General features: G+C 44.6%; 1 protein-coding gene across 3 annotated transcripts in view; it reads right to left on the bottom strand.

Annotated features, from left to right (window-relative positions):
* Positions 1-808: 808 nt before the first annotated feature.
* LOC119436284 (beta-1-syntrophin) overlaps positions 809-25,521 on the bottom strand; it is a 139,019-nt gene continuing 114,306 nt past the window's right edge. Inside the window, exons 4-7 of one of the 3 annotated variants that reach the window (XR_005189011.2) lie at positions 15,949-16,154; positions 4,692-4,870; positions 4,186-4,417; positions 809-4,106 (exon numbers count right to left, since the gene is read on the bottom strand). Coding sequence is in view for 2 of the 3 variants with exons in the window: in XM_037703086.2 (XP_037559014.1) it covers positions 4,325-4,417; positions 4,692-4,870; positions 15,949-16,154 (478 nt within the window). In the remaining variant the exon portion in view is untranslated. Of the gene's footprint in view, positions 4,418-4,691; positions 4,871-15,948; positions 16,155-25,521 lie in introns of all 3 variants that reach the window. The other 2 variants (XM_049656705.1, XM_037703086.2) reach the window with 2 other exon arrangements.

Here is a 25,521-nt window from a genome sequence, read left to right as displayed (position 1 = left end):
CGCAAGGGACGCGCGCTTTCACGGGGAGTGAACCCAAGGCGGAGAATAAACGTGCGTTCTGCACCGTGCTCCCTTAAGGGCTGCAGAAGTAGGCGTCTCTTTCCTCCTTTACAATCACCATATATGTAGAGCAAACGCGCCTTCTTCCGACGCGCGAAAGGCCGTGGGGGGGGGGGGGGGGGGGAGGGAAGGGAAGGGAGGCGACGTTTAGCTGCGGCACCAAGTGCCCATTTATATCAGAGGCTCCAGCAACAGTCACCAACGCCGCACGCATTTTGGGCAAAACGCCGACGGCGTCGACAACAGTTCTGCATGTTGCCGGTGCTGCTGCATGTCCAAGTTTATACAGCTGATAAAGCTACTATCATTACGCCGTATAGCTCTCTACAAATGTGTTATCGCAATTGATGCTTCGCCTTTCAGGTGAAATTGCGACAACTTTTTTCAACAAGCCCAAGGGGTGGTTCAGGGCCCCTTTAAAGGAAAGAAAAAGCAATCCATTACATTCAACCATTCAAGCTCAGCTGCTCACAAAGCTGTATACTGCCACACATTTGGTGCCTTCTAAAAGTTACAGCAGTTGCACAGAGACAAGAGTCAAAGCATGCGATTATAATGACTCAGAGTTAAAGTAACAGAAAAATAGTTTTTCCACTTGGTAATGCAAGGCTGCTCTTCTGATGGAATCGGCAAGGGCCAGCACTAAAATGACACGCTTGAAACCTTTTTTATAAACATTCATAGCATAAGTCAAAACTTTGATGCACAGTTCCTGGTGGCACTTTTTTATGTGATTCCCTGCCTCACCAGGCATGTCGAAATCATGTAGTCATCAAACAAGCAACCTATAGCACTGCGCAATGTATCCTTGACAAAGGCCTCACATTAACTTAGACAAAACGTCCTGAAAAAAAAAAAGAAAAAAAAAAGAGAAAACTACAGTATGTATAACAGCTGCCCTAAAGTTCTAAACAAGCAGCTAATTGAATTAAAGGTGCACAGCTGAGCTCAGTTGTCTACACAACAGAAAGAGAATACAGTCGCACCTAGTTTTAATAAAGTTGCATCTGACACGAAATTACCTTCATTATATGGAATATTTGTTATAAGCATACGTGCCGATATCGGTGAAAGAATCACAATCAGGTTTATATGACCAACAAGCATGATACCTCTCTCGAGAGAAAGTCTCCTTCAGATTTTGATGCTGCACCAGTAGCTAGCGGTACGAAAACAATAATAGATTACATAAATGCACTTTGCGTGGTTGCTAATACACAATCGTGCAATCGGTATGTGATCACATGATATTGTTGGCTTGCTGGTTGTGGTTCAACCAAGCCAAGTCGCTAGCCGAAACATGCATGCATGTCCCAAATGTGCCATTTTAAGCTGCACTTGCTGAGTAATTGACCAACCAATTTTTCAGACATAAAGAGGGCCGCACACAGGCCTTAGCTTCACTGCTGGCAGATTAGCCTTTACGTGTGATCTCACGCTTGATGACGGCGAACTTCCGATGGTGGCTTGTCAGCCATTCCGCCAACCACCCATAAAATTTTGTCACAGCCATACTGCCTAGGCCACTAGGCCTAATTACCACCGCCTCATTGGGAGTTGGCAACTACAGTTACGGTTTGGTCTTTGGAGTTCAGTCTATGTGGCAGCAACTTTGCTCATGGGTACCACGCTTGCAGCATTACGCGTGAAGACCCTGATTGGAAAATTGAGCAGCACACTCCACGGCGTCCAAAATTTCAGTTTGCATTATAAAATGTTCCTAGGGGTAGGTGGCGGTGCCGCAGGGAACTGTTCATGTAAATGCACAGGTCAGAAAAGTTGGGTGCCTGAAAAATGAGTTGGTGACTGAATTTGAAATTTTGGCTACCAGAATACACATTTCAAGCCTTTCGCAAATAAAAATTTCCTTCGCTACGACTGATACCATGTTGGATCCCACATTTTTAGCTTCATTATAGCAGAAGAATACCCCACTGAGCGTGAGCAACCAACCTTTAGATTTGCTTCGTCATATCGGACAATTAATCATATCTGTGCTAATATTATTATATCGAGGTTTGACTGTATTGATCAGGTGATGTAAAAGTTAGCTGTGGAAAGCTGTAAATGCTTTGAGCACAAAAATTAAAATAGAACAGAAAAAAGAGAGAGAGAAGAGCCATCACAATCAGTACAAGTTGCAACACATGAGCCATAGCCGAAACAAGCTCTGGGGTAAGCTGATGCCAAGATGCAAATTGAAAACAAAGTTTGGATGGCCCTTACATTATAAATGTTTTCTGCTGCTTCTTACTTCATAGAAAAACTAAGATGCCCCTTCTTTGCAGAGTACAACTTCACATGAGCAAAGTGGCTTCTTTGTCACAGCAAGCCACCACTCTCATTTAACATTTCAGTATCTTGACAAGCCTGTAAATTGTTGGCTGCAGTGCCTCTGAAGAAAGAAGACAGAATAAAGGCACTCAAGGGGGTATGCACACCTTTGAAATGGTAACACCTCCACATTTCGCTCAGCTACACTGTTTTCTGGCACCACCGATGTTCCGTGGAGTACTCTCTGGCCACTGCTTCAATGTTGCAATTCATGCCTATCACAACAGCACATGAATCATAAAAAGCTTAAGGTAAAGCAATAGCAACTAAACATGAAAAGTTAACAACAAAATAAAGTGAAAGGAAGCTAATTAAAAAGTATCAAGTCCATAAAAGTTTGCAACTCAGAACTGAAGGGCCATGCTTTGCACTGAGAACAATGGTTATAATTCAATCCCAATAAAGTATATGAAACCAACAAAAACATTTTGAATGTTTTCTGGCCTAGTGCATCATTATTGTACCTGTAACTGCACAAAACAAAGAAAACATGCGACAGAAGTATAAACGTGCTGTGGGACTACAATGTAATAATCTTCTACACTTGCACACAGCAAAAAAAAGTTAAATTACACCTACCTGTTCCTTAACCACTCTGGCCTGAAGTAGCTTTAAATAGTCGGGCATAGAAGTTACACCTTCTCACTAGCAGCGTATATAGCTTGTACTTCAGAGCCTTTGCTACTAAGCAGACTCCCCCTCATCCTCCCTCACTACCCAATATAATTCATGTGATGCCAGCAAACTTAAAGTGACAGAGCACACATTGTTTTTTGTCCTAGAATAAGGTAAGAACAGATTGTAAAATTGCTTCATGTGAAAAGTTCATGATAATACCATCTTCAGCTGTTCAAATTTTGTTTCCATACTCTTAAGAAAGAAATCATCAACAAATGCAGCTGTAGGTGCCTAAAAAGTAACAAAGGAAACAAGGCCATTTCCAAAGCACTTATGAAACAGTGTTGCATTTAAACTAGCAACAGAAATGCAAGACATGAATATATAAATCAACAAAACGTAACAACCATGTGCAGAATAAGACTTGCAATGATACAGCTAAAGAACTAAAGGTAAGGCATTGCCACTCATGCCACAAATGCATCAACTGGAAGACCTGCACTTGGAATGCAGCAACAGTATGGTGCAAGTCCACCTGTTGAGACATATCAGGTGACGCAGCATAAATGTTTGGCTCGCTTTCAACAAGACAAGGTTTTTTGCTTTTTCTTTTTTTGCAGCTGCATGCCAATAAGCACAGAGAATCTAACAAAAAGCTTGCAACTTAGGTACATAGACATTTTTCATAGCATTAATTTCCTACACGCTGATGCAAGGCATTACAATATGACAGATGTCCTTTCTTGTCCCTTGAAGGAATGCTGCTGATGAAAAGTTGCACCCCGTCGATCACCGGGTCACAACTGATGGAGTGCATGTTAAACGGGCAGCAGCTCCTTTCTTCAGTGTCCCTTAAGGGCAGCTTGGTAGAAACTTTAGATGCTGTGTAAATGCTGGCCCCCTGAGGCTCCAGTTGTATTTTTTCAGTGTGTTCCCAGGCAACAAGCCTGTGAGACCACCACGATGCAGTGACAAAATTCACCTGCGGCTGTTAGTGCAGGCACATCTGCTGCCAGGGCATCTGCCGGCCGTGAAAGGTTGCATCGACACGAATGGCAGCTAGAGCAGTGGTTGGGCTACATAGCCTGCCTCACCTGCATGAAGCCATAGTCGTTACACTCCATGCATTCACGAGCAGGAGTAATGTTCTGGCCCCATTTTAAACCCACTCACTGCTCTGGCTTGTCTCTTTACACAGTCCTGGCAACAGGCGCACAGCTGCTGTCTTCCTAGGTGTGGCTCAGCATCCCAGGATGGGCCATTGCTGCTGCACCAGTGAAGCAGCTGCTGCGACGTGGTGGTCCTGTAGTTGTCATGCCACAAGGCCCATCCGGGTTACTTTGGCAGACAGGAATGTGTGCAGTGTGAACACAAATGGTTTAGGGCACTGCATCAAGTCCAGCTCCTGCAAAAGAAAATTACAGAGCCTCAACGAAAGCTGGATCCAGGAACATTCCCCGGGACACACTGCAGTAGCATCCCCTGCAATGGGACATTTGACCATTGTGCAACTTTCAAACCAAATGCTCCAGATCCTGCAATGACTCCCTTTTCTAAAGCAAAAGAAATAATGAATTTCACACTAGCTAAGGCGATAGATGGACAAATATGACATCTCTGTTGAAATGCACTTTCCTGTCTTTAAAATGTTGCTGCAGAGACAAGTAACAATGATGTACCTTCTCTCCATCTTCTCCACCAAAGTCAAGCCAAGCGAGACGCATGCCATCATCACCAGAATTTCGTAGTCTTTCGAAAGGAAACTGCCAGAGGGTCAGTTGCCTGCGGTTTTCTTGCAGAAGAAAGCCATCTTCATAGTGTAACGTAAGAGTGCATTCCTGGCCTTGGAAAAGACAGGCTGAAATATAAAAAGAAATTTCACATTATATGAATTTATCATTTAAAACAACTTTTATATCATTAATGTCAAATGATGGCATAAGAAGGAATTCATTTTTCAAAATGTCATTGCACACGCCAGCTGTGTTTTTAAATTGTACAGATTTTAAAAAAGTGCTGCTTGTGGCAAATAGCACTATGCTGCCATTTCAGCCAGACTACAGTTTAACCCAGTTATAATAAACTGGTTCGAGCACTAAATATAGTTCAATGTATCAAGTAATACGACAGATCTGAACCTGGGTATACAAACTTTTATGAACTTTTATGATGAATTCATTTACACGTAAGAACAAACCTGCATACAATAGTGCTTCAACACCCCATGGCAACCTGACTCACAGCAGCGCATATAATGCTGCCACCTGGTACAATCTATAGCTTCATGTGGGTTATGCATCGTGTCGCACCTCACCTGATTACATGCTACATGGTTTCAATAGGCTGATGAAGCTTTGAATTTTCATGTCCTTCCAACACGCTTGATGACGATTGCTATATGATCCCAAAATTTGTAGGGGTACTTTTTTTTTGGGGGGGGGGGGAGGATAAAAAATATACTTGTGCACACTGACAGCTCCAAGCTTGATAAAATTTTGGGGGAATGAAGGCAACAAGAAATGCTTGAAATGACCCCTGTCAATTTTCTTTCTACAGTATTACCATGGTTACTGCTGCCGGCTTTGCAATGATGCAGCGTCTGCTCATGCGAGCAGCGGCCGTTGCTGAGATATTTGCTGTTGGCATAACGTCGTAGTGCCTGCTTGAAGAACGAGATTGTCAGCAGCAAACAGCGGCGGTGACAAGTGTCTATGCTGTACACAAGATAGTTTTGCAGCAGCAACAGTGTTAGAAAGCACGACTATCGGAATTTTCATGCCCTACAGTGTATCTCGAACGAATTCAAGTATGAGTGAACATACAAGCCATTTTGTCTACTGCACCCAGTTGTGCAAAACGTCAGCGAAGTTTTTGTGATTTCCAAATGATGAAAGGTACAATATCTTAGTTACATGCTGTTTTGGAGTCATCAATTTATGTGCATGACAGAACTATTAGCCTCATTTCATTAATTTACTTTCATTTTATTACCTTAAGGACACCTAATAAAAGGGGTATTCGTACTATCGAGCCAAAAAAGTTTACGGACCACGGGATCTCAGAAAACGCTAAATATCCAAGCAGCCTTTAAAGTAGCCAGTAAAACCGTACATCAAAATGTTGTTTGCATATACCAGTAGAAGCTGGAAATGGGAATACCAGGCTGCATTTTGAGGCTATGGAGATATTCAGCTTTTTGTCAGATCCCTCAGTCCGTAAACATTTTTGGCGATAGTACATAAGGGGTCAGTACATAAGTTATACAGATATATTAGTAAAATATACACAAGCGATACAGGTATCATCATACTGAATTATGAACATAAATACTGTGAGATGCAAACAGGCCATACATGAACTATATGCAACAATAAAACAAAAGTTAAAAAATGCATGTGATTATTTAAAGCATCAGGAAATCATCTACAGGTTGTGTTCAGTTAAGAACATTGGTGCATGTCTGCTGACCCTTTTTAATTTTGCCGAAAAAATTAATATTTTGCTGGCCGAGTCCCCAGGACCACAGAACCATTGTTAATCCAGGAAAAAAAAAAAATTGGATTCGCCAAAAAAATATCAGAAGATTCCACTGAGCTGGAACCGCTTTTTGTGAATTACGTGAAGATGGAATTTCGATGTGATCCCAGAAAAAAACTGTTGTAGCTGTGGATCCGAAAAATTTTCCTGGCATAATAGGAACAGTGTGCATTCACAAAATGTTGTTAGCTTAGTGTTGGTGCTGTCAAAATCTTAAATACGGCCAATTACTTCTTTTGCTTCGTGTGTATAGAAGTCAGAATTTTCTCATTTTCCCAGAGCGTTGCCACATACTATTAGGCTAACAAGTGTGTTAAATACAATTGCCGAGAGTGACGTCAAAGTGCAACCAAAAATGCCTAAATGTGGGCATGTCTCTAAAAATGCATTAATTTGAAAATCAAATAAAAAAAAGGCCATCTTTGATTTTATTTAACCTCTCCAGAATTAAAGCTAAGCAAAGCATGTGTCCTAACTCAATCTGTAAAAACATGTTTGTTTGTTTGTTTGTTTGTTTGTTTGTTTGTTTGTTTGTTTGTTTGTTTGTACATACTGCAGCCCTATAACAGGGCTATTGCAGGAGTGGGTTAATACAGGGGTGAACAAAAAATAAGTGAAACTGAACAAAGAATCTTACATTAGCAAATTCAAATATTAGTAGAACACGTAAAGCACTGGAAAATTATTTTCTTCAATACAGAAAGCAGTGAAACACTGAAATGCATACACAAAGCATAAATCAACAGTAACTCAAGCAGTTACACACGCTGCTTTTCATAAAGAGCACTTTCGAATTCGCTTATCGGGAGTGAACGAAGAAGCCAGGTAAGGAATTCCATACTTCTATAGTGCGGGGAAAGAAGCTGTACTTGAAAGTATTTGTACGTGCATAGAAAGGGAAAAGATTCAGCTCCTGGAAGTTACGTGTAGAAGAAGGTTTGGCGAAAGATAAGCAAACTGTGTACGAAGTACGACAGAACGTGTTAATTATGTTGTGCAAAAATTTTAAAGATTCCACGTCACGACGCACAGAAAGTAATGTTAGGTTCAGAGAAGGGAGGGCAGATGATGGTGAAAAATAGCGGTCATACCGGCGAAAAATGAAGCGGACGGCTTTCTTTTGAACTGCTTATAGTTTGATTATGTTGTTTTGGTTATGGGGTGACCACACTGTGGCACCATAATCGATAATGGGGCGGACAAACGTTTTATACATTAAGAGTTTAGTATCCTTTGGAGCCTTCTGCATAGTACGACATAAATATCCAAGTTTTTTTAATGCCTTAGAACATGTTTGATCAATGTGTGCAGACCATGAGAGATTGTGAGTAAACGTTATGCCAAGGTATTTATATTGTCGCACTCTGGTTAAAGATGATCCATTCAAGGAATATGTCGCAATTACTGGCGCTGCTCTTTTTGTGAAGGTCAAAACAACGGTGAAAAAAAAATTAATGTTCAGTTAAATTAATGTTTAACTTGCATTACTTTAGTGAGGTCGGACTTTTAAACGCCTTTCCGAACACATTGCTTCTATCATCTGCTGTAGGCTGTGTTCAGTTAAGAACGGCGGTGCAGGGGTCGGCGGACATGCACCGACGTTCGTAACTGAACCCAGCCTACAGCAGCTGATAGAAGCAATGTGTTCGGAAAGGTTAATCCAGTCAGTGACTGCTCTGTAAAAAAAGATGATGCTGAAAATGCTGTATAGATACGTGGATGAGCAACTAGAAAGGGATGACCAATGTGGTTCAATTGCAATATCAGGCAAGGCATACAACTACTTTAGCCAAAAGCAAAAGTCTCGTCAGTTCGAATTGCATTTCTGGGCAAGTGGCTAGATTGCATGATGAAGCTGAAGGGTATACAACGAGCTACATGGGAACTCATGTTTTCCTTGGGTGTAATATTTATTTTTACATCAGCTTTGCCAGTAAGAAGAAACGTTTCATAAACAATAGAAGATGATAGGGCACCATGTTTTATATAGTTGCAATAAAAAAAAACTCAGTTGCAGTGATGTGGAGTTAAAATGTGACAGATACTGTGATGTCAGTTTTATTCATTCTGCTTTGTGACTGGCGTCTTTCAATTTTGCGCTTAGAAGTTAACTAGGCACCTGCACTCCATCTCGCAAGCTCTGCGCAGTGCTACAAAACTTTTGTGTTGTGTAAGTAAATCAGGAACAAGATCCTGCTGGGTGGTGAATTGGAGGAAGGAATGCTACTCTTGTGGCATTAATGCTTCTGTGATCCGTCCTATGAGGCAGTGTTGCACACAAGGGAATTAGCAGTGGACAGTAGTCATGTTCCTGATTGGCTGGCGCAAAGCTTTTGCTGCACTGCACGGTGTTGGTGACATGGTGTGTTGGCCAGCTGTGCTCATGCTGCAGTTGATTTTAAGGAATTACAAATACTGTATTTATTCGATTATAGGGCAGGCATGATTATAAGGTGAGGGGGCAGTCTGGGTACCCGAGAAAAAGAACTTAAATATGCACACTAATGTAAGGCGATATAAGAGTAGCCGACATATTATTCAGACTTGGTGGAGATTGCCCAAAATACTGATTAATTAGTGCGAGTTACATGCGTATTTCGCCTTGAGGTGTTACTTTATGGTTACTTCATGGTGTGGTTTCTGCTATATTAGCTCTGTGTTTGTCTGGCTGAGCTTTACGGCACCAGGTGGATGTGCCCTGCAGGCTGCTCACATTTACGCCTCCGCCCATCTGGCAAAATGACCAGTTGTTGAATGTCGTTCACATAGACAGAATAAGATACCAAAGGTGGGATTACGATTAATTTTGAAAAGGGCGCAGCTTAGCAATCCCCCTTGTGGTACACCGTTTTCTTGAACAATAGTGCACAATAACACACTGCCAATTCTTACGCGAACTTCCTTTCAGATAGATTATTTCGCAAAATGTTCAGCATATTACCACAAATTCCATACGACGACAGGTCTTGCAAAATACCGTATCGCCAGGCAGTATCATATGCCTTCTCAAGATCAAAGAATACAGATAGACAGTATTGGCTGTGTATGAATGCATCACGTATACTATATGACTCGAGAAGGACAAGATTATCGGTTGTAGACCTCGCTCTTCCGAAGCCAAAGTGGCATGGGTCCAATATACTGTTATACTCCAAAAAGTAGATAAGGCAACGATTAATCATTTTTTTAAGGACCTTTTGTAAACAGCTAGTAAGTGCAATAGGTCAGTAATTGTTAAATAAGGAAGGGTCTTCGCCGTGCTTGAGTATTGGTAGGACTACCGTAAAATTCCGAGCAAGCGTACCCCCTCAAGCAAGTCGAAATTACCGGCAAAGTTAGGGGGGGCGCTATCCCCAAACGGCACCAAAATTCAAGATGGCAACGACAAAATTTTCCCACCAAAAAAAAAAAAAAAAAAGCGCAGTGGGAATGGCATTTAAATTTTATTGAACATGAACTTTATTATGCCAGAGATTTGTTAGTGGTGTTTATCACTCTCAAAACCACTGAAAGAACTACAGAAAGAGCGCATCAACGCTGCACCGACGCGACCGGCGACACGAACATTAGTTATGCAGCTTCTATTCCAGGCAAAATGATGTCCGCTAGAGCAAAGTGACGTGCAATGTTCACTTTATTAAAAACCATGTTCATGGTGAAACGTTTAGCACTAATGAGAGTTTCGATACAAGTCAAGCTCAGCTGCAGTGCATGGCTACCAACGGCAGACAGCGAACCGCGGCTCGGCCATGCTCGCATCGCGGCTGGTGGTGCAGCAAATATGTTTTATTCATCGTGTGAAATTATTGAGAGGAGAGGGTAAAGCGGCAACGACGGTAACAAAACATTGCTGCTTGGGAGCGTTGTCGGCTCGTTCTGAAGCGCCGTCTGCTACAGACTCGAAATGAAGTGGAAAAGGCCTAGCGACGATATCGTTGGAGAGTGATTAGCAGTGGTGAAGCTGCTGGCGACGCCATAGCGTAGCTGCGACCACTCCTCTGTTGCCGAGTGGTCACATCGCTGTGCCGCAGGGAACTCCTCTGTGCCATGTGAGAGGCAGATCTTGCCGTCGGCCGGCGGTCCGTGAACTACAGACCGCCAGCCGCAGTTCGCCCCGATGCACACGTGTGCCCACTGGGGCGCCCAGGTGCGACCATGATTTGATGAAATGGCTCATCGGGGCACCCCGATGCGTACCGGTGCAATTTGTCGAATTTGCCATTATTTTCGTGGACTGGATGTGGCAGGCCAGTGTTGGTGCGGAGCGGGAGGGGGGGAGGAGGGGGGGCGCTTTCCCAGAATGGCGCGGGAATTTGAAATTAGCAGTGAAGTTAGGGGGGGCTCTTGCACGGGTGGGGGCGCTTGCTCGAAATTTTACGGTATTTCCTCCTTCCAAGCTGCAGGTATATGGTCAGTGGTAAAAATCTTATTGTAAAGGCCAAAGAGGCAGTTTAGGGTCTCATCAGGCAGATTCTTATTTATTTCATATTTTACTGAGTCAGAACCTGGAGCTGAGCTGCCACAAGAGCCTTGGACAAGCCTGAGTTCATGGAATGCTGATGAGTGGTTGTATCCCTCTGATGAAGACTTGTTTGGACGCAGAGGTATATTTTTAGGTATTATTTTATGGTGTAGAAACTTTTCATAGTGATTTTCTAGACTTGATACATGCTCGAAGTGCTCGCCAAGAGTGTTCGCTTGATCTTCTATTGTATCACCAGAGCCAGTGACAAGAGGCAAAGAATTTGGGCATTCTCCTTTTAGTTTACGTACCCTATTATATACTTTACTCACATCCGTGTACGAGTTTATTGAGGATACATAACGTGTCCAGCTTTCTCTTTTGGATATTCGGTGGATATGTTGGCCATTTGCTTTGCACCGTTTAAAATTTATTACATTTTCTGTTGTTGGGTGGTCAGAGAAAATGCTCCATGCTTTATTCTGACGTTTCTTTCCAAGTTCACAGTCTTTGTTCCACCAAGGTTTTGGATTAACTTTATTTGCGCAGTACTCAGGTATGCAGTTTTGAGCAGAGCTGAGAATGTGCTCAGTGATATAGCTGGTCATTTCCTCTACACCTAGGTGGTCCACATCTTCCAGGCGCAGTGTACATAGCTTTTTAAATTTCGACCAGTTTGCACTATGAAGCCTCCATTTTTTGGGGTAAGCAGGTCCATCATGCTATTTTGTTGTTTCGAAAAGCTTTGGGAAATGATCGCTTGCATACGGATTAGTACTAACTCTCCATTCTAGGTATGGCAGAAGTGATACTGAGCCCATGGCTAAATCTATACATGAATACATGTTTGTGGCACTGTAAAAAGTAGGCTCTGCCTTGTTAAACAGACGGGCTCCAGATGACACAAGAACTTTTTTATTGCCCGACCTTTCGCATCACATCCTGAGTCACCCCAGAATGTGCTGTGAGCATTAAAATCTCAGATTATTATACAGGGTTCAGGAAGCTGGTCAATCATCTTTTCAAACTCTGGTGTGTAAAACCGTTCATTAGGCGATATATACATATGGAGCAAATAGTTGCAAGTTGAATGAACAATACAGCCCAAACAGCCACTGCCTCGAATGAATGCTGGAGCAACACATGATGGCATGCTGGCATGCAACTGACTTTTAGGCTATAATTGCCACACTGCCTGAAGAAGAATTACCATTATTTCAATCTTTATGAAAAACTATCTATTGCCTTAAAGACTTCTTCTGTGTTGACTTTAAATGTGTTTCTTGAACACAGAACAGTCGTGGCTGATGTTCCTTTAGTAGATGTTTAACTTTATTTAAATTGTGGAATAGGTCCTTGGCATTCCACTGAATTTTTTGTGCAGCCATATTGAGGAAAAAAGTTTTGTCTTTGTTCAAGAGCACGTGCTAAGGATAGAAAAATATATATGTATACAAGGACGGTAACCATTTAGGTTACCGGTCCCTTTTTCGGTGCAGTTGACAACGACCTCCATCGCCTTCTCCGAGGTGCTGGATGATCGAGAGCCAGGCACTGAGATGCATGTCTCAGGCCATGGAGCTCTGCAGGCCCATCTGCAATGATGATGGACTAGCATTGCTTGGTGGCAATGGGGCGGATGGAGTTTCTACAGGACTACCATGCGTGCGTGGACTCTGTAGACCCCTAAAACCGGTGTGGCACTATCCCCTGCCGCGCCGCACTAGCATAGCTTACTTGAGGTAAGTGCCCTAGCCTTTTCCTCACTTCATAGAATGATATTTTTTCCGTTACAGTGATTGCAATGATTTCTTTTTCTCTTTTCCAGCAAAGGCAGCTCCGTGAGTAAGCTGGATGGTCTCCTTTGCAGCTGACACATTGTGCAGGAGCATTGCAGTTGTCATAAGGATAGTCGTTGGCACTACACTTCGCGCATGTTTCTTTGCCTCTACATGATTGTGATGTGTGCTTGAAGCTCTTGCACTTGAAGCACCGTATCAGGCTCGGTATGTAGGGTCTGACGTTGATTTTCACATATCCTGCGTGAAGTGAACTGGGCACAGCACTGGTACCAAATGTGTGTATCATGTGTTTCGTGGGGATCTGTTCGTCATTTTGCCGGAGTGTTAGTCTTTGTACCTTAATTATGTTTTGCTTTTGGAATCCTTCAAGGAGCTCTTCGTCACTTAGGCTCAAGAAATCTTCTGATATTACTCTGCTGCCTGTGTTGTTCTTTCTCTGTCAGTTCAAGGAGGAGGTCTCCACTTGCCACCTTTGAGGCTTTGTAGCCAGGTGCAATCGTGTTTGCTAGGTATTTAGTTACTACAAAAGGTGACAGTTTTCGTACGGTTGTGTTGCCTTCGCTGTTAAGAACATGGTACTTTGGGAAGGTGTCTTCATTTTGTTTCAAAAAGAACTGAAAAGTTGCTTTGATATGTGCCGCCTTTTCAGGGGGCGATCTTGAAGGGTGGAAAAAGCGTTCGCCGTATAAACCTTGGAAAATTCAGCGGCAATGGTAGCCACTGTGGTGTGTGAAGTGCGCGACACAGTGCGGCGGATTAAGACGGTGATATGTGTGGTGCGTGACGTAGTGCGGTGGTTGGAAACAAGAAGCAGACGACAAGGAGAGTGCGCGCCGAGACGAATTCCATGCTGATGAAAGACGACAACGTCGAAGTGCATGTGGACATGCGGCACAAGAAAAGAAATCAAAAGAAAAAGCCAATCCAATCACAAAAGAACACGGAGCCTCGAGCACCCAATGAGAAATCGACGAATTGGCCAGAGCGGCACAAAAGTGAGCCGCGCTGGCAGGAGGAGGAGTTCCAGAAGCGGCACCAGGAGAAGGTCGGCCACCGGATCGGGGGTTGAAGACGGCCGTCGGGTTCCGGACCCGAGCCACCAGGACTTCACCCGGCCGGGGCTTCCTGCCAACCCATTCCTGGGCGTCGCTACTCCATCCGTTCAGGAACTGCTGCCCGAGGCCGGCGAGCGTCTGCGCCCGTGGGCAGAACGAGAGCTGTCGGGCTACGGGCCCGAGCTCCACAACCAGCTGCCCGGCCAGAACGCCGCCGCCGCCAACCCCTGCTGCCAAGCCGCCTGCCTTCCTGGGCATCGCCACTCCACTCGGTCGCAGACTGCTACTTGAGACTGGCATGCTCCAGCGTCTGTAAGCAGCGGTCGAGCTGTCGGGCTACGGGCCCGAGTTTGTGCCCAGCTGCCTGGCAAGAACGCGGCCTCACTCTTCACATGCCGCCAGCTGCCCGTGTCCCCTACGCGAGCCGGAGCCGATGTGATCGGCCGCTCTACCCAGTCGTCGACCAGCCCATCATCTAGTTGGTGAGACGAACGCCCTTCTTTCGCCGCCTTACCACCACCCTTCCACATCGAACTGTTACGCACGCTATCATCTACGCCAAGCCCTAGCTCTGTGTGGTGTCTAACTTGGATTTTTCTTGTGCCTTCCTTTTTATTAATTTCTTCTGCTCTTCACCTCATTTCTCCTACTTACCTTCATAACGTGTATATTAAATGTCTCGTTCTGCTTTTTGAAACCAACGGCTTTGTCCTTTGATTTGGTCCTCTGAGGCCCTGCCTCAGACACCTGCTTTGAAACAATAACCTGCACACCATAGCCACCCAGCAACGAGCCTAACAAGGGGACGCTACAAGGTTGCAAGAATACCTGCAGACACCAGCCATGCATTGCCACTGTAACCTAATATGTATATACCCAAGACTGTACATATTACACAAGGTTAACCCTTGCCGCCTGAAAAATTGGAAGTTAGAAGAAGTTAATCGAAACAGGAAAGGTGGAAAATCGGGAGAGAAAGGGAAAATATAGAAGAAGGGCATAGGAAAAGGCGACTTCCGATTTCCCCCAAGTGGGTCAGTCCCAGCGGAGGCCAAAGAGGCGTGTTACCTCCGCTGAGGGGCCATAAAAGGTCCAAACACCCGGCTTTGGCTAGACCGCCAGGATCCCCTTTCCCCCAGACACGGCACAGCCACGCACGGCTACACGCGGGAGGGTCCGACTCCCAAGTGCTCGGGTCCATGGTGTCGCAAAACACCAAATGCCTGCGTCAGCAGGCGCCCTTGTGGGGCCACTGACATTTTTGCACGGTGTTTATCTTTCAGCAATAACAGAAACATAACGAACTGTAACTTGAAGTTAAATTTATACAGTTTGTCTGCAACTGCTACCGTGTCTGGTAGTAGCATTTCCTTGCCTTCTTAAGCTGCTCTTTCCCTCTCCCGCCCTCCCCCCATGTAGGTGAGCTGCGAACAAAGAGTGGCAAGGCTGTTATTCACTTGTTTTGTGACTGCGTCGGTTCTTACCATTCTCCGCCTCCCCTCCCTACTTCATCTCTACCATTCTATCTACCTCCCCTCTGGACTGTTGCATGTCAGTACAAAGATAAGCTCGGCAGCTTCTGCAATGCTTTTGTGGTGGGTCACGGATAATTACAGCAGTAGAGAGGGCATTGTGGCGACGTGATGGAAGGGCTCAAATGAGTTTTTTGCGTCACCTTTCCTCTCTGCCGCGCTCCTGCCAAGTATACTTGCGCTCGGAACCGCCTCTCGACGCAGCGTGCCTGACAGCAACAGCAGCAGCAGCAGTAGGGGAAAAGTCGAAGGAAGAGGCAAATAAAGCTTTGCTTTAAAAAAAGCAGGTCTACACTAGTCATACATTCTTTTTTAAATGTACTGCTTAGCAGTAATGAGTGGCACCTGTACTAAGGGAGTAGAGAGAACAGGATCACAGGACCAAGATTATTAAACGTGCATAGAACACCTAGCTTCTAGTCTCCTTCTCACTTCTCCCAAAAACAAGGCGCTTCTGTGCCTGCTCCAATTATCCGCGAAAAGCATTTGCAGCTACATGATAAAGCTGTATCAAGTGTGCTGCTGTCATACAAGCAGCAGCTACTCACCAAAGCGCACTTCCTTGGCGGCAGCCACAGCTAGATGGGCACCATGCACCAGGTGGCGTGCCCACACTGCCAGGTCTCGGTGGGTTTCAACACGCATGAGCCGTGACTGGACTCCCTGGCGCGTGCCAAGTCGAAGTGTCAGTGTGGTCGCCTCACCTCCAGCTGATGGTCCCACGGAGGTCCTGCCAGAACTTGTTGTCACAAGCCTGCAGAGAGCCACCAGCATTTCAAGCTGCCACTAGCAACAGGCTCTCCTCAGTTAACCCATTAAGTACCAAGAAAAATCTACCCATTACATTTTGCAGATTTTTTGTGTGAGATTATATTTTCACACTGTAAGTACATTGTGAAAGTTTCATGAGCACCGCTTTATTCTTCGAAACGCTACGATAGTGTACTTTATAAAGTACGCTGGGCCTTTGTGGCAGCAAAACCTGATGTAGGTCACCATATGTACATGCTATCTTTTGGAGCTTCAAAAAACAAAAAGGCTTGCAGCAAAGAGTGAAACAAACTTTGCGTAAGCCCTCATAACCTTCTGGCAGCAAAATGAGCACATTAGTGGAAAATATTTTTTGCTGGGAGGTGTTTATACTATTCAAATGTGCAGCATGATTTCACGGGGAAGGACTTTGGTGTTGCTTTCAGAGGTGCGCGCGATGAAACTATATTATTGATGCAGATTTTCAAAACTAAAGCATTCAGCATTTGGTTCAGTGCTAGTGGAAACATTCAACAGACTGGTGGCATCTCCTTCAATAACAGTCTGCCCTTGTATGTCAGTCCTGTTGTATGATCTGGTCGGCACCATTTTCGTTAGAATTTACTGACCTTTCAACAGATGGGATCTACGTCTGGTTCCTTTATGTGGGTTGCTCTACTTTTATTGCATAACTCAACTCAATTGCCAGATGAATATAAATCGTCTTTGTTGGTTTATATTTCCTCCCACCTATTTTCCGATTTGTAATAAAATCCTGCATAAATAATTTGTCGTTTTAAATAGTCTTCATATGATATCTAAATGCATTTTTATTTATTTAAATTTAATGCAGCACTGCTCGCTATTTTATTGACATTTAGGATAAGAGCATCATGTTTCTCGGCAGCAAGAAAGGAACCAGAAGGAATAATAGCAATCTTGATGTAATACTTAATACATTGTTACCTGCAATGGCCTCTGAAGTGTTTGTAGTCAGCAAAAAAATATTCACAAAATAGTGAGCAAAAAATAATGGTAGAAAAGCCACCATGTGTGCTTCGAGAACAAGCACACCGCTCTAACATACACATAGACCCAGTGTACTTCACAAAGTACGCCATACATTCATTTTCTCGCGACGCTATATATATGTATTGTATATGAAACGTCATGCATGCATCGTTTACGCCATTCTTTTCTAAAACTTGCACACAAACCTCAGCTTTGTGAAGCATATGATGTGCTTGATAAAAAATAAAGAAGGTGCATGTACAGCAGCACCTGCTATGTTCAGCACTTCTCCAAGTTTGTCGATGAATAAATCAAGTACAGCAGGGAGCTGACAAAAAGACAACAATGCGGTCGTGTTGGCAGGACTCTTTTTAGCAAATGGCGTACTAAGGAACACAGTATATTTATTCTTTAATTATTAACGAATGAAAATGGTACTGTACTTCAAAAAGTACGCTGGTCCCTAATGGGTTAAGAAACAAATACAGTAAAACCTTGTTAATACGTAGTTGGCAAGAAACGTGTATCAGGTACACACTGAGCGATGTACTAATTAACCGACAATGGCAGATGAGCGTGTTCATTCTGTGGGGAGCACACGCCGCCATCTTCTCCCGCGTACGCTTGTCGTCGCATGCGCACATAGCGCACGTGGTGGGAGCCGGGCGGACACCTTCTCCCGCGTACGCTCGTCGTCACATGCGCACGTAGCGCGCGCAGCGGGAGCCGGGCGGACACGAGAGAGAGGCACTTTGCCCTCTCCCGGTTCTCGCTCGCCTCTCGTGACGCGCGTACCTGCGCAGGAAGAGGGAAGGTATCCGACAGGGCAAGGAGGACATTCCCTTCGCGAAAAGGTACAAAGGTATAAAAGAGCGTGACCGAGAGACCCCTGGGGCTCTCTGACCTCGCTACACCTGACCTGCCCATACGGATACTATACCCGCTGCAACCCGTGAGTAACCTCGCTTGCGTAACTTCTACACGCAACGAGGCAAGCCTATTTATTACTTATTATACAGAGCGGACTTTCCTCTGCAAGTGTACTTTATTGCCCGTAGCAATAAACATTGTTGAGTTGACTCGCTTGTTGCCTTATTCACCCGAACCCTACGTAGCTGCGATTGCACGTGCTACGGGTTGGGGAATACCCCTACAATTCTCACTCGAACACACACAGACAAGTTTAATATGCGAGCAAAAAATCTGATTTTCACTTGCCACCGTAGCGGCCTTGCAGCGATGACGTCATTCTCAAACTTAACAAGGTCAATTTCTCCCTCAGGCCCCACTTCTCTGCGAATGCCCTCATGACGGTCAATGCACTAGCTGCGTCGGATAGGGAAGAAGGGACACCATCCAAGTTGTCATCTATGACAACGGCGTGGAAGCACTAGAAGCTATGGGAGCAGGAAACACATGGCTACCATATTTTAACGTGACTATAGGTGGCGACTGCAGCTTGAGAAAGGTCCGTGCGGCAAAATTTGCCTATCTATGGTCTGCATGCACGACATTTCGCCGATTCCATGCTTGTACGCGCTGAAAAATTAAGCAAATACTACACACTAACTGTCTGGCATGCGTTGAGCAACTACAGCTTAAACGGTCAGCCAATACATTAGGTTCAATGGCGACAGGGCAGGGGATTCATTGAGACTATATTTAAACCGGAATTACTTATTAAACAGGTACATATTAATGAGCTTTTACTGTACGAGATTCCATTTCTTCTTCCCAAAAGCTCAAGAAACAGTTCACATTCTTCAAAATTTACTCAATAAGGTATTACTTTATGTAACAGCTCACGTGACAACTGTGTCCACAAAAAACAGAATTGCCCATTGCAGATAATTTACGATCACAAAAGCCCACAAAATACCACAGAAACCTACACCAAAAGCCCCCCTAACGCGGACTTCAGCTTAATTTTAACATCAGGCTTCTTATTATGTGTTGAAATTCATTAGAGAAGTGTCTCTGCATTTTGCTTTTATGATGTAGCTCCTTCAGCAAGGGATCAAATCCATCACTTAGTTCTCAATTAGAAGGGCATCACTGCCATTTAGCCAATGCTGAGGGTGGTTCTGGTGACCCCTTGCAGTAAAAACTAGGTCAACATACACTGCACACACAGATTAAGCATACTGTTTAAAAATACATGTTTATTTCTTCTAAGCAATGTAGCACAAAAGCACTATAAGGGTTTGTTCAAAGAAGAGCAACCACATGGTCTAATCACAAGTTTTCAGCAAAATTTTTAAAAACATAGTAAAAGCAACCCTGTGACAGGCAATTATGTAGGCAAGCTAGGTGAAGGGGGGGGGGGGGGGATCTTGGGATATTCTACAAAATTTGCCCCTACCTTTCACATGAAACAGAAAGTTCCATGAAACAGACATTTAAGTGTACCAAGATAGAGTAGACAGGCATAGAGAAGGCATAGAGAAGGCATGGATGGGCTAAAGGTTGAACGTGAAAGGCTACAGCCACATAATAAACTAACATCCAAAAGAGAAAGAAAGAAAGAAAGAAAGGAAGGAAAGAAGGAAGGAAGGAAAGTGCATGAAGGGGTAGGGACTCTCAAAGATTACCAAGTAAAAAAGAAAATATTATACAGAGAAGAAGAAAATAACTGCACAACAAGATATGGTCCACTCCCACTACTGTGGTAAATCTTTGTCACATTAGTGACACAGGAGTACTTGGCTCGTGCTTGACAAACCATTCCACCTTTTCTCTATCTTATCCCAATTTTCCCAAACGGCTGTGTGATCCAGTCAGTCACAGTCTGAAAAGCCTGCGTATATTCAGTGGAAACGGTATTATGGCATTCATTCGAAGAATGCATTGAAAAGAGCAGAGGCCTATGTGGGCTTTCAGTGCTGTCAATTGTCTTTTATTAAATTCTAGGGTTTTACGTGCCAAAACCACAATATGATCATGAGGCATGCCGTAGTGGGAGATTCCGGGTTAATTTTGACCACCTCCGGTTCTTTAATGTGCACCCAATCCATGGTACACAGCCATTTTTGCATTTTGCCCCCCCCCCCCCCCCCCCCCCAAAATGAGGATTTGCCCTCGCCACCTTGTACTGAGCAGTGCAACACCAAAGCCACTAAGCTACCACGGCTGGCACTATCAATTGTGGTATGATCTTTGAAGAAATGAGAAATTGCTTATGTTTTTATTTGTGCCACATGTGATTGTCCCAAACTTGTGTATTAAGTGAAACTACCTATATTCTTGTTCCAAAGCAAATGAGCAACATTGCAAAACTGACTGGGGTAGGGCGACCCTCATTAAACACACACACACTGTGCCTTGTTACGATCGCATTCAGGTTGGAGGGTGGATGCCAGTACCATTGTAACAGTATTGACAAGAACAGCATTCCACTGAAGTTTTTAGACAGTATGAGCATTGACATGCTGATAAGTAGCATGCGGTGCAGACGAGGCCAAAAATTCTCAAGAGACTAGCCAGCGCCAGCATCGCAGAATTCGTCTCCCATGACCTGCTGCAAAGGATTGTGTCTACAGTGTAGACTGCTTATAACCTAAGTCACCGGAGTCGCGAATATTTGCACTATAAGCGGTACCGCACTATAACCAAAACAACGATTTTATTGCGATAGCAATTATATGGACACTCCAGGCGCATTTCTAGCTGCCGTAGCTGTTGCCGCGAGGTTCCGTATAAAGTCCAAGGGCGATAAAATCGTCGCCGCGCGCCGTATGCTGTATGTGCAAGTGAAAGCGTGCGAGGGTGAGCTGGTGATTGCATCTCAATCTCGCGCATGCAAGGGAGGACAAGCGGGAAGGAAGCGCACTGTCTTCCGTCGCGCACATGGCTCGAGGGGGGGGGGGGGGTGCTTTTACTCCGAGCGCGCACGCCTGCCCACAGGGCCACTGTATCTTGAAAGCCATCTGCGACGGGGGCACAGTCCACCATGCACTGTGTTTTCGTGGCTTAGTTCACTTTGATGCGAGCGGCAGCACGAAGGTCAATTCGCTCACTGCTGCTGCCGTGCTTTCTCACCATAGGGTTCTGACAGCAAGTTTCCGCGGTCATCGAGTGAGATGTGTTCATGTTTGCTTGCGCGTGCGTTACAGCATGCTTGTTAACCCTTTGAGGGTCGAATTTTTTTGCCAAATGTGACCCCCCAGGGTCGATTTTTTTTATTGCCGATTTAAATTCTCCGAAAGAACCTATTTCGAAAAAATATGGTCGCAAATTTTTTTACAGTAACAGTAAAGTAAGAAAAAAATTGTTTGTGTTGTAAAATACACAATGTTTATTCATGAATAAGAAGATAAGCGCACTGAAAAATGGTTGAGCGCACGTCCGGAAACCGAAACAAGTGAGAAGCCTTCGTCTTATCGCCAAGAAGGTGCGATAGAGCTTTTGTGGTCTCCAAAAAAAGAAACGCAAGAACGGCAGCATCGTTTGTGTATCTACGCACCTGCCTGGGAACAGGTGTAATCGCGCTGCGGTGGGCGATAAACGATTGAGTAACAAGCGGTCACCATTTGATAGATTTGAAGCCAGATAGCCATCAGTTTAGCACATGCAACAAGTGGGATCTGCCACAGGAGAAAACCGTAACTTGCCGCTGGTGCCGCGCGCGCGTGCACCCGGATGCACAAGCGATAGCTGATGCGCCGTTGCCATAAAAAAAAAAAAAAACGGAGAGGCATTGGCCCAAGTAAAAAATTCCATGTGTTTTTGTCGAGTGGCAGCACACGCCAAGCGAAAGAAATGATTGAAAGAGGCGCGCTTTTTAAATGTACAAGTGATAACGTACATGTAAGTCACTGACCATTTTGAAGGTGTTCGCGGAGGACGTACATGTACGGCATTGACCCTGAAAGGGTTAATGCGCAGAGAGCCGCGGCGACGGACGTGCCTTTGAGCGCTGCCACCATTACGTCATTTTGCCAGCACCTCGTGAGGAATGCTGGGATGCGTGGCCGGCGCGGCTTGGTGCGCCGCGCGAAAAATATGAACGGAGCTATTCACGCGCCAGCAACGTTGGAACATGCCCGATGGCGCGAGACACGCCTGGCTGTTCGCCATAGTGACGTCGCGGAGCTCAACGTGCGCAGTCACGTTACGTTGGAGTATATCTGTGGCTTGAGGGGAGCGTTCACAGTCTCAGTTGACTGCCAAACTTCCAGGCAGCTGCACTGTAACCGGTATTTCGTCTCCCGTAACTGCACTATAAGCGATACGTGTATACATGGAGTGCTATGGGAAAATTAACGGGAGTCTGAAAAGACTGTACTATATCCGGTCCTGCACTATAAGCGGTTATGTTATAAGTGGTCTATACTGTATCAGGCACTGGTTAACTGGTGGGGTTCATCCTAAGATCATTATGACAATGTGGTTCCCAGGGCTCCTACAAGAAATTCCTCAAAAAGGCATGTTTAAAGGCTAACTGCAACGAAATTTCACTTTGGCTAAATTAGTAATAAATGAGTGGTATATACTACTGAAGCAATCTTGGCAAAGCTACATAGCTGGTAATTTTTTAATTTTACTATTATCAGCCTCTAAATAGCACCTCAGAAGACAATACATGCACTTGGTGCACTATCTGAAACTGTGGGGCTGCTCGACTCTCTTGCGTCCCCTTATGTTGCTTTTCCTGCATGGCTGTGCACCGCTGCCCGTCGGTGTAGTTGTAGAATAGAGTATGAGAGATGGTGCGAGTGTTGCCCTGCTCGCGCCGCCTATTGGCAGGGTTACTCGGGTGAAAAAGACTTGGGGTCAGCAGAGTGCGCGGATTTTTCGCGTGCCGGTTGGCATGCTTTGTGAGACCATCGCGAGAAAGGCTTTGGAGCGGGACACCGGGATGGATGAACACGATTGTTCGAACATGCCACCGTTCAGGTGACTGTACACGCAAAAGATTAGGCATTGCTGACCAGCATGGAGGTGAACATACTCACTTGATATCCTGTCGCGGTGAGTCGGACTTCCTCGATTCGTCAGCGCCCTGGCATGTTCTATTGGTAGTAATTCGGTTGGCTAGATTGGTGTATAAAAGGCACGATAAACGCCCTTTCGATTATTTGCATCACTTTGTTGTCGTTTATTTGTCCCAAGAGCACGTTTGAGACCCCACAAAACTAAGCTTTTTACATGGCCTAAAATTTTGTTGCAGCTGGCCTCTAAAGGGCATCATTCAAGATCTGCAAGCAGCACAAATGGACTGCAACAAAGAGCTCACAAATTGCCACAAAGATTGGTGCTTCATTCCAACTTACTCAATGAGCAAAGTTGTGATAATTGGGAGAGGTGCTCCCCCTGTTGTGTTGTTGATGATGCATGGGGTTTTTTGGTGCAAGCGCCAGAGATGGCCAAAGAGCGCCAAGAAATGGTATGGGGAAGTCAATGACATGGTGAATGACAAGTGTCAGATGTAACGAGGCTGTATAGAGGCCTAAAATATTCCCTGTAAAAATGTACAAGTATTAAAATAATGTCAAGAACGAATAATGTGAGTGATGACTATGAAATATTTCTAGAAAGAGATAATACAAGAAAATGAGTCGCTTCCAGTAGCACTAACGCCTCACTGAGACCCTTGAGCACAAGGGCCTGGAGGCATGTGCTCTACAAAACAGTACACTCGCAGCAATACCCTCTAGATAGCGGGACGGCTTCGAATCTCTCTGGCTAATAACATGTAACACAACATCATTTAAAAAGTTAAGCACTGCTTTGGTCTCAAAGAAAGGTTCTGGGCCATGAAATACTGACAGATGTAAGGGAATATGTAGTTTGTATGCTAGAGGAAGGTGATTTTTCAGTCATGCTTCTGCTTCCCGGCGCTCCAGTAAGATGTGGAGTGTGGTCAGCGTCTCGCCACATCTACCACAGAGGGGAGGTTCAGCGCCAGTCAAGAGGTATGAATGGGTACCATACATGTGCCCTATTCTGAGGCGGCAAAAAAGGAAGTCAGATCGTCGTGACTTTGTTAATGATGGCCAGTTCCCTGAAAGTGGCTTAATTACATGGAGTGTATTCAATGTTTGCACATCCCACAAGTGTTGCCAGTAGCTGCCGAGTTTTTAGCATAGGAATGGCTTCACGTCTATGGCAGAAACGGGTATGGACAGATTGATAGGTTTTGTTGCTATGTAAGTTTCCATTTTATCTGCAAGCTCGTTACCCTCTAAACAACTGTGCCCAGGCACCCAACATATTATGACCTGTTGGTTAGATGCATACGTATTGCAGAGCAGTGAACAGAGGTCGTTGATTACAGGATTTTTATGTTTTTGTAGTAATGATAAAGCTTTAGCGAGGAATATGTGACTATAATGGTCTTTGGGAGCTTTGCTTAATGTGTTTAGTAGCCGGCAGTATAGCATAAGCCTCTGTCGTGAAGATACTGGTTTCAGGGTGTAGAAGGTCGGATTCCGAAAACGATAGGCCAACAGCTACGTAAGAGATGCCAGCTTGCGACTTTGATGCATCTGTGTAAATTCTGGGCAGGTGTACTTTGACTGAAGCTCCAGAAAGTGCATATGTACATGCACATCTGGAGTGTGTTTTGTTACATCAATAAATGATGTGTCACATTCAATGAGTTGCCATTGCCACAGAGGTAACAGCTTTACTGGAGCCATTAGGCAATGTTCGAGGATTGGGACACCCATTTCATCACCAAGTTTTCAGACCCGCATTGAAAAAGGCTCTCTCACTGAGGGTCGATTACGGAATGGTGCAGCACATGTCATATCATTAATGCATGTGTAGCAAGGATGTTGAGGGTTAGACTGTACTTTGAGGAACTATGTAAAACTGCTGTATGTTCTTTGTAGGTGAAGGGACCACACATTCGATTCAATGTATAGACCCTAGGGCTTCTTCTGAAGGTGCCTTTGGCAAGGCGAATGCCCAGATGGCAGACGGGCTCCAGTGCCTTTAATGCACTTGGCGTGGCAGAGCGATATTTGGCACTGCAATCCAAACGTGATCGAACAAGGCTCTTGTAGAGGTTTAATAAACCCTTCCTGTCACTTCCCCATGTTGTATGAGCCAGAATTTTCAATAAGTTTATTGCTTTTAGGCATTTCGCTTTGAGATATTTTAGATGTGGAATGAAGGTGAATTTTGCGTTTGTGGATTCTCAGACGCGCGACAAAGGAACAACAACACAGTAGTGCAAACAATTGAAAGGGCATTTATTGCACCTTTCATAGGTGCAATAATTTATTTATTGCACCTTTCACCGAATTACTACCCATAGAACATTCACATGGGTGCGCGACAAATCAAGGAAGTCAGATTCACCACGACCGGGTAGCGAGCGAATATGTTCGCCTGCATGCTAGACACCAACGCCT

Source organism: Dermacentor silvarum, chromosome 1, assembly GCF_013339745.2.
Source record: "Dermacentor silvarum isolate Dsil-2018 chromosome 1, BIME_Dsil_1.4, whole genome shotgun sequence".
Taxonomy (NCBI): Eukaryota; Metazoa; Arthropoda; class Arachnida; order Ixodida; family Ixodidae; genus Dermacentor; species Dermacentor silvarum.
This window is presented reverse-complemented; position numbering and strand designations above follow the sequence as displayed.